We start from the raw sequence: 15517 nt of genomic DNA, 5'->3' as shown, positions 1-15517 counted from the left end.
GTACCGAAAAAAAAAAAAAAAAAAAAAAAAAAAGGCAATCCAAAGAACTCAGCCTTCATTCACCATTAGAACAAGGATACTAATAACATTAATATCCAAATTTCACCAGCTCCAAGCCTCCCATTGGCTTGACCATGGGAAGTCCAATTTCTTAGAATCTCCCCTTTAAAGTCATTTCCTAGAGTCTGCAAAGCTACCTACAGACATACACAAACACTGAGCTGGGGAACTCAGAAGGGATAGACACCATAGCAAAGTTGTTTGAGCCTCAAAGTGTTAAGTGGTTAGTCCAGTAAACTCTTTCATTTGTCACCTTATTAGCAGTTTCGGCACTGACAGTTCACCAAGGGGGTTACACCATCCTGCCAATGCTGGACATCTAGTCACCTAAAACTGACCTTGAAAAATGAGAGGGAGTTTGGGATGTACCACAGTAAAGTTGTTCAGTCCCCAAATTGTTCTGGACAGCTCACTCACAAGTTAGAAACAGACATTTTCCTTGGGGCCCTTACTCACCAGGCTGGTAAGGTCAGGATTTTGGTAGCAATCCCTATGGTGCACCAGGAGCAATCACTCCATAAAACACTATGGCCTTGCTGCTGGGTTTGGCTCTGCTATGGCAGCTTCCTTCTTCCCTTACGGTGACTTAGTGCTCCAGTGCTCCAGTCATTTCTCCCTGTTGTCGGGCCTCTGTGGGAGCTATTCTAGTCCATCAGGCATGCTGCCTGAAGCCAGGGGTGTCAGGATCCAAGTCTTGTGTTCCAGGACGCTCCTTGGCCCCTGTGCAAATCAGCGTCTGGCTTTCTTATCAGAATCACCTGAGCCCCACCTCTGGCCCAGCCCAGAAGCTCTGTAATGCCAACACTGGGAATATCACTACCAGATGACTGATCATAAATGACAGACCAATGTTAATGGTAAGCACAATGAAAATGTAAAAAGCATTCTTGGTACAAAATGATATTTTTACCTATCAGTTACCCAGTTCAAGGAGGGCAGAGGTGGTTGTGTGTGATTAAATGGCTATTTAAAGTAAGTAGTGCAAGAGAAATTCATAACAAGTCCACAAGAATTAATATTTTGCATGCAACTTTTCTTTTTTCAAAAAATTAAAATATTTTATTTCAGAATATTATGTGCTCAGAACCAGAAAGCAAGCAGTAATATACTGGAAATAATCTGTTTAAGGGATTTGAGAGATTGAATATAGCAATTTGGACATATTTTAGTTTCCAAGGCCCAGAAAGATAGAGGAGATGATAGGTAATGTTTATTGAGCAGTTTCTATGTGTCAAACATGGTGCTAAGTAATTTACATGCATTGTCTCACATGATCAAACAATGCCTTTAGGTAGCTACTATTATGATCTTCACCCTACAGATAGGAAAACCAAGATTAAGAAAATGTTCCAACATTCTAAGCTAGTAAGAGGTGGAACTGGGATATGAACAGTGGGCCTCTGATTCTGACACCTCTGTGCTCACCGCCTCCCCCGTGGCTTCATCATGGGTTTGGCTGCCAAATTTGACTTCTAACCCCATTTCTGCTCCTAAAGGGTCACTTAACCCCACTCCCTGTCTGTAAAATGGAAGAATGAGAATTCTCTGAGCTAACATTTGCAAAGACTCAATGCAACATTATCATTACATAAGAGGGTAGAGTTCATCCCTCATGAGAAGGATGAGGGGGTCAGAAGACCCTCCGGCTGCAGAATCCAGCTCTGGGGCACCGTCAACAATGCCCAGGCACATTTGAAGAGGGGCAGCACTGTTACCAGGTGTAGTGATAACATGATTTGAGGCCTGAAAATAATGTGGGCACTCTAGTCACACTGCTGACCTCAGACCACCACTGACTTCCGACAAGGAGGTTCAGACACACTGGATTTACTTTCATTCTTACCCAGACTATTTTTTACCTTTGTCCAAAACAGCTCAAGTCAGGAACACCAGGATTATCTGCTTCTTTCATTGTCATAAAAGTTGTCTCAATTACCAAAGCTGATTATTTTCCACAAATGCTCTCATACTTCTTATCACAGTGTGTCACAACACAAAAGCTCAGAGGCCCCTGCCTATTTGGCAATTTCTTTTCTAAGGCTTGGATTCCCCTTTAAATGATACAGATACAGCTAGTCTATTAAGTATCTATTCTACCTTCAGTTTGAAATTCTTACAGTCACAGAAGTTTTGTTATTAGATTCTCCATCTATACAGGCAGATGGACACAGACACACTGCAGGTAGCCACCTATGGAGCTTTGTGCTTATGATGAAGTGTAATAAGGTAAGATGAAGAGGGGAATGGGTTGACCCCTTAGCCAAAGGACTGAGCATTCCAGCCAGCTGATGTCCTGGTATCATGTGCCCTGAAATGTGACTGCAACAGAAGAGAGCCATCTGCTATAGTCTGCCTGTTTAAGAAAGCCCAGTCTCTCTCCATATCCAGTCCATTCTGGGTTGAGCACTAATACTGAATATTTATCACTGAGTCCCTATATGCCAGTTCATATTTAAATCCATCATTTGTTAATTGATTGCTATTGTCATTTCTATTGTAAATCAACATAAGTAATTCCCACGTATGGGTTGGTTAGTATCTTATTCATTGCCCATGGACCTGGAAATCAATGGAAACCAAGTAGAGTTCCCTCTTTTCAGCTTTAATTGTAGGTAGTTTCCATTGGTCTCTCCTGGATTTTCAGGGTTCTGTTCACAGGATTGCCTCATTTTCCCTTAGACTAGACTTCCCTGATGGCCATCATCATCATAATGTCAACATACGTTGAGTACTCACCATGCTTGAGACATTGTGTAACTAATACAGGTATACTTCACATGAATGACCTCACTCAATTCTATAAGGTTATTATCATTATTATTATTACCTCTATTTTATAGTTGAGGAAGTTGAGTCATAGAGAAGCTTCCTGCCCACAGATCACAAAACTAGAGAGGGCTGGAGCTGGAATTTATACCCATGTCTGTGTGACTCCAAATTCTGAGCCCTAAAGAGCTCCACCATTTACACTCCTCCCTGACTAGGACTGAAAGAAAACTTCATTTCTACCAGTTTCACTAAACAGTGGCCCAATGAATGGCTCTCTCTGGGGGCAGGTTACAGGCTATTTACTAAATTATAAGAACATGAATTTAGTGTAAAGTGAATGACAGCTACATAAATGTGGTAAGTCTAAGTGATTGTCTAAATTAATCAGTTTCAGAAAAAACTGAGCTGCTTTGTAAGGGAAAACAGTTGGTGGGAGGAAATATGGGTCTCTTCTTTTTATTCTTTTCTGTGTGCCATTGGGTAAGTCACTTAGCTTTTCTGTGCTTCAATTCCTAGAACTGGACTGGATACAGCTTAAGGCAGTGTTTTTCAAACTGCATCTCACAAGCCATTAGTGGGTTATGAAATCAATATAGTGAGCCACAACCATTATATTTTAAGACATTAAACAGGATAAAAGAGTAGAGCATAAATATATATATTTTATTTTCTACTATTCTAATACTATAAATAGTATAGCACTAATACTATAAATATATTTATATATATTGTTCAACATGACTCCATGAATGATAAGAAACCAAGGTAACACAACTAACCTCATGATATCAGCTCTGCATGTCATAACTTGTCAATATATACGCAAAATCCTCATGAGATACTGGGTATATTCTTCTGATCTCATTTGCTTTGAAGCTACACTTCTCTTGTTTGCCCAGATAGGGCTTAGAAATCTGTATATTATTGATGATGGACAGCATACATACAAAAAATGTAAAAATCATAAGTGTATGACTTGAAGAGTTTTAACATAGTAAACATATGATAACTAGGTAACTAATCATATCAAGAAATAGAACATACTAACATGCCAGAATCCCTCTCACGTTCTTTCCCAGACTCTACCTCTTTCCAACCAGGTGAGCCAATATCTTGACTTCAAACAGTATAAATTGGTTTTGCTTTTTTTTTTTTTTGAACTTTATATAAATGAAACTATACAATATATACTTTCCTGTGTCTGGCTTTCTTTGCTCAACATCATGATTGTGAAATTTATGTTGTCACTATATTTGCGGTTTGTTCATTCTTTCCAATTAAGGAGGGTTACAAATAGTGCTGAAATGAACTCTTATACGTCTTTTGGCGCACATATATATGTATTTCTTTTGGGTAAATATATAGGAATGAAATTGTTGGGTCTCAGGGGAGAGCTCACAAGATGCTGACCATGCTGGCACCCTGATCTTGGACTTCCAGCCTCCAGAATTGTGATAAATTCCTGTTGTTTAAGCCACCCATCTGGTGGTATTTTGTTATGGCAGCTGGAGCCTACAGGGTTTGAATGCCATTTTAATAATTTAACTAGGTTCCAAAAGAAAACTGGAAGTTAACTTTCAGAGGGATAACTTAGCCAACTATTTCAAAGCATTAGTTCACTTATTTCCAGTGAAAAAGCATTCTCATTTCTGTCTTCATCCCAGAGGCAAACCCTTCAGAGGTATGTGTGGGTTGGTCTAAATCCACAGTTCCAATACCCAACATTGGCAATAATGGTCGTTGATGGAGACAAGAGCTTCCCCCCCAAAATTATTCTATACATAAAAACTGAAAATGAGTCCTAAACATGCTTATGACTCAAAACAATACTGATAGTACAATTTTTGTAAGTCTATCTATCTATCTATGTATATCCATACACTCATACCTATAGACAGGAAAAGAAAAGAAAAAGCCTAAATGGGGAAACAGAGAGTCTCATATATGTCAATAGGACTGGAAATAGGTTAGGCCTTTGTAGAAGGCAATTTGACAAACAGCTGTCAAATTTTAAATGCATGTGCTCTGGGCTTCCCTGGTGGTGCAGTGGTTAAGAATCTGCCTGCCAATGCAGGGGACACGGGTTGGAGCCCTGGTCCAGGAAGATGCCACATGCCGCAGAGCAACTAAGTCCATGTGCCATAACTACTGAGCCTGCGCTCTAGAGCCTGTGAGCCACAACTACTGAGCGTGCTGCAACTACTGAAGCCCGCGCGCCTAGAGCCTGTGCTCCGCAACAAGAGAAGCCACCATGATGAGAAGCCTGCGCATCGCAACAAAGAGTAGCCCCCGCTCGCCACAACTAGAGAAAGCCTGCACGCAGCAACGAAGACCCAACGCAGCCAAAAATAAATAATAAAATAAAATAAATAAATTTATTTAAAAAAAAAGAATGTGGTAGGTAGTTCTCTACGTGTACTGATGTGGAAAGCTGTCTATGATGTACTGTTAAATGAAAAAAGCAAGTCAACAGAGCAATATTTAAAGTACAAGCCCAACAAAGAAACTTCTTATATATGACTCTGTGCATGAAAAAGCATAGGAAATAGGTCTGGAAGAACAGTGTTGGTCATGGTTACCCCTGAGGAGAACAGTAGGATAGAGGGTAAAGGGTGTGTATTCATTTGTTAGGGCTGCTGTAACAAAATACCACAGCCTGGGTAGCTTAACCAACAGAAACTTATTTTCTCGCAGTTTTGGAGGCTAGAAGTCAAGGTGCTCACAGGTTTCTTCTGAGGCCTCTCTCCTTGGCTTGCGTATAGCCACCTTCTTTCTGCGTCCTCAAGTGGCTTTTTCAGACGGGATACCAGTCTGATTGGATTAGGGCCACCCTAACAGCCTCATTTAACTTAATCACATTTTAAAGGCCCTTTCTCCAAATAGTCACATTCTGAGGTACTGGGGGTTAAGACATCAACATATGAATTTGGGGGGACACAATTCAGCCTATAATAGGGTGACTTCTGCATTTTGTCTATACTGTCTCAAAACTTTATGATAAGCATGTATTTTTAAAAATAAATTTATTTATTCATTTATTTTTTGGCTACATTGGGTCTTCGTTGCTGCATGCAGTCTTTCTCTAGTTACGGCAAGCGGGGGCTACTCTTCGCTGCGGTGAGCGGGCCTCTCATTGCGGTGGCTTCTCTTGTTGTGGGGCATGGACTCTAGGCACGCAGGCTTCAGTAGTTGTGGCACGTGGGCTCAGTAGTTGTGGCGCGCGGGCTCTAGAGCGCAGGCTCAGTAGTTGTGGCGCACGGGCTTATTTGCTTCGCAACATGTGGGATCTTCCTGGACCAGGGCTCGAACCCGTGTCCCCTGAATTGGCAGGCGGATTCTTAACCACTGCGCCACCAGGGAAGTCCCAGCATATATTTCTTTTGTAAGTTTAAAAACAATTAGAAAGATAGGAAAATATTGACTGGAAGACAAATGTTAATAGCAAAATATGAATAGGAGTTATCTCTAAGGGTTATAGGTGATCCTTATTTTAGTTCCTCCATATTTTTTAATGTTTCTCTCATGCTCTTCAATGAACATGCATTGCTTTTTAATTAGAAAACAATAAATATTATTTTTTAATGAAATGAATAAATCCAACAGCTTCCCCTTCAATAGCCTGGAAATTAGACATACTCCGGGAAAGCATCTACCTTTGGAACTGGCTAGTGATCTCTAACAATTTACAGTGACACTTCACTTATACTAAGCTATTTAAAATATGTGATTATTCAGAGATGGTATGTGATTCTTAGGTTATGAAAACGTCTCTCAATTTTCTAGGTTACAAAAGTAAAGTGAATCTAATCTTAAAGTAGTAGCATTTTCAAGCAATTATTCACATTAAAGATTTTTCAAATGAGTATTACATTATGCCTATGGTATGAACTGCACACTTTTTCTTAATTTACTAATATTTATTAAGTAATGAGACTTAATCCCAACACCAATAATAATAATGTCCTATACATATAGACTATTTTTTCCAAAAGATGTACATCATAGTTATTAATTAGATAACCCCATTATATTATGAAATCACCTGTGGAGAAATGTGTTAAGAATAAGAAAACAAAGAGCTTGTGAGTCAAACACTTACCTGCTTTGCCTCAGGGTTTGGAGCTCACTCAGAAACACCCGTGAGATTTGCTGACTTCTGAGTTAGGCAACTTTTCCTTGGAGCCCACATGAGCAAAGTTCCATCAGGTGATAGGTTTGTCAGTCTAGCTCTCAGGAGAGTTCCAGTGTGCATGTAGAGAAGCACAGGACAGAATTTCCTAACACGGAAATTGCTGCACATTCCCCCATGTGGCTATTTGAAGGATGAAGCAATGACATCTTCCAAAGTGGCATCTCCTTTTTTTTTTCCTTTTTTCCTTAGAAATTGCCTTCAGTGCTGGTAAGAGTGGATTTTCCAAAGACAGAAAGCAATCTAAAGTGACAAATAACTGGAAATTTTGAAATTTTCCTTTTTGTGGTCAGTAATCCCAACAGCTTTCTTCCCATTAGGGAGCCACTCATAACTCCTGACCATTCATCCACTGGAATGTAGCAGATTTGGAAATTCCCATCCGCCATTCTTGTCAGGGATCCATTTCTTCACCATGCCAAGTCTTGTCAACCACAGAAGTTTGCATTTAGAAGTGGGCAGGTTTTCTATTTCTTTCATGCTTTAGGAGCAATAAGTCAAAACAAATACTTTGAGGACTTCCCTGGCAGTGCAGTGGTTAAGAATCCGCCTGCCAATGCAGGGGACACAGGTTCGAGCCCTGGTCCGGGAAGATCCCACATGCCGCAGAGCAACTAAGTCCATGCGTCGCAACTACTGAGCCTGAGCTCTAGAGCCCATGAGCCACAACTACTGAAGCCCGCGTGCCTAGAACCCGTGCTCTGCAACAAGAGAAGCCACCGCAATGAGAAGCCTGCGCACCGCAAGGAAGAGTAGCCCCCACCCCCAGAGAATAGGAAGGAGGCTTTTTGCTGAGTTTTTTGGCAGGACTGGGGAGGCACCTTGTACTGCTGGATTAGCTGAGGGGATTCCACGTGGGCAACTGAGCAGCACACTTTATCTATCTATCTATCTGTCTGTCTCTCTATCTATCTATCTATCTAGTGTTTTCATCACATTTTTTTTCACACTTTAAACGACAGGGACCCAAAGAAGTCAGAGGAAGAAAGGTGAGAGGAGGCTGCTGGGCAATCACGGGCTGGATGTTGGCTGCTCTTCCTTGTTATACCCTGGCAAGCAGTGAGGTGAATCCCTGCTCACCGACACTACGTAGTCCTTTACAGTTTACAAAGCACTTGTACATACAATAACTCAGCTGGCTTTCTCAACACCCCTATGTTCAAGAAATAAACAGTACACACAGTAAACACTATTCTGTATCATATTCCATTAAGTTTTCAGGCTTTTGAGTCAGACTACTGGGATTCAAATATTAATTCAGTCACTTTCTGGCTGTGTGAGTTTAACTAAGTTATGGTAAGTGAAATATGCCAGCCACAGAAGGACAAATACTGCATGATTCCATTTGAATGAGGTATCTAAAATAGTCAAATTCATAGAATCATAGAGTGCAATGGTGGTTGCCAGGGGCTGGGGGAGGAGGAAATGGGGAGATGCTAATCAGTGGGTATAAAGTTTCAGTTAAACAAAATGAGTAAACCCTAGAGATCTGCTGTACAACATTGTACCTAAGTTAACAATACTGTACCATAAAATTAAAGAGGGTGGATCTCATGTTAAATGTGCTTACCACAATAAAATAAAATTTGAAAAAGATTTAAATGTAAAACATAAGACCATCAAAGGAAATATGAGTGAATATATCATATTAGGGAGGGAAAGACCTTTCTGGGCATGATACCAAAGACAGAAACCACACAAACAAACACTGATTATGAATATAGCTAACTTCTATTAAGGTCTTACTATGTGCTGGGCCATGTACTGAGGACTTGCATTTTTAATCCTCACGTCAATCCTCTGAAGCCGGTATGATCGTTATCACTCTTTCATGAACAAGAAAAATAAGGCACACGGAAGTGGATATTGTCAGTTGTCTTGCCAGAATCCATCGTTGTTCTCCTCTTCATCATTTCTAACTGAACCTCAGTTTTGTTCAGGTATCTACTCCTTCTTCATGCATAACTTTTGACCCCAGAAGTGAACTCATTATTAGTATAAGCCAACCAGTGATTGGTTCAGGAATGAGTATATGATTGACTTTCAGCCAATAAGACACAAGTAGACGGTTGCTGAAGAACTTCTGGGAAAATTCTTTCTTGGCTTTAAGAGAGACCAGTGTCACTTACCTGCTGAATGTGAAAAGAAGCTGCAGTTATTATTGGCATCCATCTTGTAACCATGAGGGAAACCAGCCTCAGGACAGACAAACATATGAGAAGAAAGAGCCAAGACAGTTGAAGAGAAATGGATTGAAAGCCCTGATCATACTGCACCTGAAGTCTATACCACTGGACATCTACCCAGATGAGCCTCATTGCTTTCCAGTTTTACGCTGGTGTCTGATATTTGCTGTATCTTCAAGTTAACTGACTTCTGCTATCTCTATTCTGCTATTAATATTTCCAGTAAATTTTTATTTAAGATATTGCATTTATTAGCTCTAGAAGTTCCATTTTGTTTTATTTTATAATTTCTATTTTTCTAGTGAGATTTTGAGCATATATATCATTATATATGATATAATGAGCATATTTTCATCTATCTCTATTTGTTGTTATAATAGTTATAATAGCTGCTTTTAAACATTTATTTTCCAAATCCAACATCTGAGTCATTTTAAGGTTAGTCTCCATTGATTCTCTTTGTTTCTTGAGTATGGAATAACATTTCCTATGTGTCTAAAATTTTTGGATTTTACGTGGACACTATGAACATTGTAGAGGCTCTTGATTCTGCTATATTCCTCTGAATTGTGCTGATTTGTTTATTTTATCAATTAACTTAGCTGAACTCCATGTCAAATCTGCCTCTCCCTCAGTGAACTGTAGCTAAAAGTCTCTCTTCTAGCTTCAGCTGATCTGTTTGGAATCTATCTTAAGTGAAGATATCAAGCAGGCGGTTAGTTGGATACATATATTCAGATCTCAGGAGTGAGATATGGACTAGAGATGAAAGGTTGAGAGGAATAAGCATATAGATGATAGATGAAACCACTGGAGTAGACGAAATCACTCAAGCACTAAGTCAGAAGAAAGGAGGGTGTATTGGTTTGTTTCCACACCAACAACCAATCCTCCAACTCTTCAGACACCAACTGGGTATCCAATGATTCACTTCAATTCTGACACTAAATACCCAGAGTTAGCATCAGACCCCACAGCTTATGGCTCAGTCGGCCCCCACTGCAGACACTAATCAAAGTCCCAGACCTCCCCTACTTCTGACCAACTTGCTATAAATTGGTCATTCCCCTTGAAGCCCTCCTTAGGTTTGATAATTTACAATGGCTCACAGAACTCAGGAAAGCACTTTACTTACTATTACCAGTTTATTGTAAAGAATGTTATAAAGGATACAAATAGACAGCCAGATGAAGAGGTAAATAGGTCGAGGTCCAGAAGGGACCCTAGTACAGGAGTTTCTGTCCCCAGGGAGTTGGGGTGTGCCACCCTCCTGGCACATGGATGTGTTCACCAACCTGGAAGCTCTCCAAACCCCTTAGTTGAGGGGCTTTTATGCCATTAAATAGGCATAATTGATTAAATCATTGGCCATTGGTGATTAACTCAATCTCCAGTTCCTCTACCCTCCTGGGAGGTCAGACAGCGGTGGGGGGAGGCTGAAAGTTCCAACCCTCTAATCACGTGTTGGTCTTTCTGGCAACAAATCCCCATTTTGAAGCTATCTAGGGCCCCCCAGCCGCCAGTCATCACATTAGCATGCAAAAAGACACTCATCCCTCTGTAGAAGTTCTTGTGCCAGGCACAAGGGACAAAAACCAAGTAAATATTTATTATACCACAATATGACAACCATGTTCATGGATTGGAAAACACAGTATCCTTAAGGCATCAGCCCTCCCCAAATTGACCAACAGATTCAATGTAATCACAATCAAAATCCTACCAGGCTTATATTTTGCAGAAATTGACAATCTAATTTCAAAATGTATATGCAAATGAAAAAAATTCTAGAATAGCCAAGATAATTTTGAAGAAAAAAAAGCAAAACAAAGTTGGAGGACTTCAACTACTGAATTTCAAAACTTACCATAAAGCAACAGAAACACATCTCACCTGCTGATCTGCCTTACCTACAACCGTTCACCACCCACCAAGGAGTCTTTTATGCAGTGAAAGGACAGCATATAGATATCCTAAGTTAAGTCAAAGCCTTCCCAAGGATACAAATTGACTATACACCTCAGTGTTATCCTTTGGTCATGCTGTTCACAGTACAGACACAGCCAAAGCAATAAGAAAGTTCTTGATCTCAGAAGAAAATTATTGGCCTGCCGTAGATTGATTTTTGATTCTGTTTACCTCAATCCAATATTTCCCAAAGTGTATTACTTGATAATCCTGTTTTATGGGAAAGAAGGAAGGAAGGGAGGGAGGGAGGATGGAAGGAAGGTAATTCTTAACCAAATAAATTTGGGGGTTGCTGATTTCAACAAACTTTGATTTTATTTGTCACAGGACTTCCCAGAACCTTTAATATGCTAATGTGTATTACAAGTCTGTAAGATGGCAGACAGTAGAATTTTGTATTTGAAACCCTTTTTAAAATTAACTAGTGTTCAGTGGAACAACATACTTTGAGAAATGCTATCTCAGGCCAATGGAAAAAAGCTGCACATATAAATTTATTATTTTTCTCTGCCTCAAGAGTGAAGAGCTAAACTTCAAGCTTATTAAGTGAACCCTTATCTTTTAAGTGATATGAAGCATCTACTTTTGAACAAAATAACATAGGATTAGGAGGTAGAAAAAGTGCTCTCTTCTAAATAGCTGTGTGACCTTGGGTAAATATTACTTTGATGCTTTCTAATCCAATTTCTTCCCTATAGCTATAAAAGCAGAAATCCCCTGGTCACAGAGTTCTTTGCCATGGCCAAATATAAATGTATTTGAATAACACAGAATTAAAGAGGATACAAATGTTAGGATGGAAAACCCCAGACTGGCCAGTTAGAAGTTCCCTCCCATTGTCCCTGTTTCTGCTCTTTGAGTACTGACCACAGTTTGATGTTAGGCTTGGTTCTAGTGTCCCCACAGGCAGAGTGATGTCAAAGGTGCACACTGCTGGGCAAAGCCATCAGGGATGCCAATGAATAAGGCTCCACTTTATAGACTATCCCACTTGTGGCTGTGATCACTCAAATGTCCCCTCCCCAACCCAGCCTGTGGGAACAGGCATGGGGGTTAAGAGGCAGGGAGGGATCTTTAAAGCACACAAAGTTATGACAATCCAGAATAATACAGATAGTTAGCCCTAAGGGGAGAATCTGAAAAAAGGCTTAAGAGTTGGTGAGAATATACATGCTCCAAAATATTTTTCACCATATATTTTTTTTCATTTTATCTTGCTAGAGTGAATTCCGTTAGAGATTGATTTAATGTAAGCTGATTTTAGAAAATTGGAAATATTTCTAGGAAGGTTACAGAACTATTAAACATTCATCTGGAATGTGAATTTGCTCAATCAGGACACTTTCCTCTTAATACCTGAAATGACTTGCACTCAGGGGATAGGACTGTGATTGGCAGTGTGAGGAGTAAGAGGACCCTGGGTGAGGGAGGGTTGCTGTAGCTGGAGGAGTGCCTGGTGGGGAACAGATGCAGAGAAGGCATTCATACAGTGACAGAGAAGTGCAAAAGTGGAAGTGTGAAAAAGGAAGATGTTAATGATAACTTATCCAATTCCAAATGACTCCTAAGGCCTATCCTTCTTTCATTTCTTCTTCTTTCCTGCTTCATTGTATGCTCTCCTGCTCAAAGGAACCAGGAAAGCTGGGACTAGGGTTAAGCTACATCATGGGTGAACTTGGTTTTTATAAGCTAGTCTGACAAGCTAAAAACCACCTATCTTTGTGAGGCCAAACGTGTTCCAAATTCCAAAGGACCTCCTTACAAGAGAAATTGTTTGGGATATAATCTGTTCATGAGTTGGAAGTTTCCAATAATATCTAGTCAATAAATAGTTACTGGGTACCCACTATGGGCAGGCATTGCTAGGTACTGAAGTTACAGTAGAGAATGACAGACATCATCTCTGTTCTCACAAAGCTTAATGATCATGTTTATATTTCAAAGGTCACTCATGTGCAGAAAGTGGGTTGGAGGAAAACAAGATTGGAGCCAGAAGACTAGCTTAGAAGCAGTTTCAGAAATGCAAGGAAGGAGGTGGTTCTTAATCTTCATTGAACTTTTCTGAGTGGACAAACATTAGCAAGACTGTAGTATTTTGTATTTTCAGCAGAACTTGTTTTTTTTTTTTTTTTTTTTTTTTTGCGGTACGCGGGCCTCTCGCTGCTGTGGCCTCTCCCATTGCGGAGCACAGGCTCCGGACGCGCAGGCTCAGTGGCCATGGCCCACGGGCCCAGCTGCTCCGCCGCATGTGGGATCCTCCCGGACCGGGGCATGAAACCGTGTCCCCTGCATCGGCAGGCGGACTCCCAACCACTGCGCCACCAGGGAAGCCCAGAACTTGTATTTTGATTAGTGGAATAATAGGCACTCTTTGCCTCTCTGTAGATTTATAATTAATAATTAGTTTTGTTTTAATATTCTACGCCAACATCTGTTAGTCTTTGGCTGAGGAATGGCCACAGAGAGCCCTCAGACAGAACATTCAGGTGCTGGCAGTTGAAAGTTCTGTCCTGCACTGAAGTGATAAGAGTAAGATGGTATGGTTAGGGCACACATATCTGCTGTCCCCTGTTGGGGTGGACAGTGACTTCCAGATCCCCCTACAAGTTCTGGAAAGATCATGGAACAAAGAACATTATCTTAGCCCCATCCACATAGATACCTCTCTCAGCCATTTCTAACCAGCTGTATGGGTGTATACCACATGCTCTGGTGACCCACATTTTGAGAAACACAGCTCCTGTCCTTTGCATAGCATCTAGGAATAATAAACATTGGTTGAAATGGTGGACATACAGTTTGTTTATGGAACAAGTTTGTGTGCATGTTCTCTATCATGTCTGTCTTCATTTCACAGTTTTAATTTTTTCTCCTGTTAGCACTTGTCCTTCTGTGCTTAAGAAGTCTGGCTTCTCAGACTCACAGATGTAGTGAACAAACTAGTGGTTACCAGTGTGAAGAGGGAAGGGGAGAGGGGTAATATAGGGATAGGGGAGTAAGAGGTAAAAACTATTAGGTATAAAATAAGCTACAAGGATATACTATACAACACGGGGAATATAGAATATTTTATAATAACTATAAATGGAGTGTAACCTTTAAAATTCTGAATTACTATATTGTACACCAGTAACTTAAATAGTATTGTACAGCAACTATACTTCAATTCCAAAAAGAAGTCTGGCTTCTTTTGGTGCATTATCATTTAGCCATCCTTCCTCTAGGTTCTAACACCCCAGTGTATCAAAGATACTTTGATTCAATTTAGAAAATATTCCTGAGCGCCTACCATGTGTCAAACTCTGCCTTGAGTGCTGTGGGGGCCACAGAGAGGACTAGGAAGAACACTGGCCCTTCCTTCATAGAGTACTTCTTTTGACCTTTTCTGACTCCATTGAAATTTTCTTTAATCCTCTATTATTAACTCCCTAGTTCTACCCTCTCTAGCTCCCCACTGCCTCTGAAACATAAATTTCCAGGCTATGATAGACCGTTACATTAATGATCCCCAAAGAATCACACCATTCCCCAGGATAGCTCCCTCCCACAATGAAACTGAGCTTGGCCATGTGACTTGGTTTTGGCCAGTGGACATTATCAAACACGATGCAAACACAGGCTTGATAAGCATTGCAGCTTTGTCTCTTGGAATACTGCCACTGCCATGTGGGGAAGCCTGGTCCAGACTTCTTGAGGATGAAAGCTCCTGGAGAGAGAAGCCCAGCTCAGCCCAGCATCGAGTGGTCCTCCCAGCTAAATGCAGCCATAGGAGAGCCCAGGTAAGACCAACAGAGGAACCTCCCAGCCTTGCCACAGAATCATAAAAAATAATTATTGTTTAAGCCAAAGTTTTGGTTGTTTTGTTATGCAGCAGTTGATAACTGAAACATATGCCTATTTTCAAGGCCTTTCTCTGATTCTGTCATGGAAGAATTCCATTTCAGTCCTGAAGGTCTCCCTGCTATGCTAAGGTCTATTCTGCAAGAAGGAAGAACCTGGGCTCTGGCATCAAGGGCTTCTTGGCTACAGGGCTTTGGACGATTTACTTAACCTTTCTAACCATCAGTTTTCTGCATTAGAGCAGTATTTCTCAAAATGTGGTCTACTTGCATCAGAAATACCAGGCACATTTATTTAAAAAAAAATAGTCTTAAGGAGCTATTTTTATAATAGTCCAAACTGGAAACAATGTCAACATACATCAACTGGTGAACACCTATGATATATTCATACAATGGAATACTTCTAAGCACTAAAATGGACAGAACTACTGTTACATTAACATGGTTGAATCTCTCAGATATTATTTTGAGCAAAAGAAGCCAGACACAGAAGAATACATATT

The 15517-nt window shown here is 40.4% G+C and overlaps 1 protein-coding gene across 6 annotated transcripts in view; it reads right to left on the bottom strand.

Annotated features, from left to right (window-relative positions):
• Positions 1-15517, bottom strand: part of RCL1 (RNA terminal phosphate cyclase like 1) — a 171504-nt gene that overhangs the window by 79237 nt on the left and 76750 nt on the right. Inside the window, exon 9 of one of the 6 annotated variants that reach the window (XM_028493952.2) lies at positions 8765-9150. The exons of 4 other annotated variants lie outside the window; for them this stretch is intronic. In XM_028493952.2, coding sequence (XP_028349753.1) covers positions 9144-9150 — 7 coding nt within the window. In that variant the 3' untranslated portion in view covers positions 8765-9143. Of the gene's footprint in view, positions 1-8764; positions 9151-15517 lie in introns of those variants that run through there. One more of the 6 variants, XM_007112344.4, reaches the window with a different exon arrangement.

Source organism: Physeter macrocephalus, chromosome 9 (genome assembly GCF_002837175.3).
Source record: "Physeter macrocephalus isolate SW-GA chromosome 9, ASM283717v5, whole genome shotgun sequence".
Classification (NCBI taxonomy): domain Eukaryota; kingdom Metazoa; phylum Chordata; class Mammalia; order Artiodactyla; family Physeteridae; genus Physeter; species Physeter macrocephalus.
Note: the sequence above shows the minus strand (reverse complement) of the source record. Positions and strands in the feature narration are given on the sequence as shown.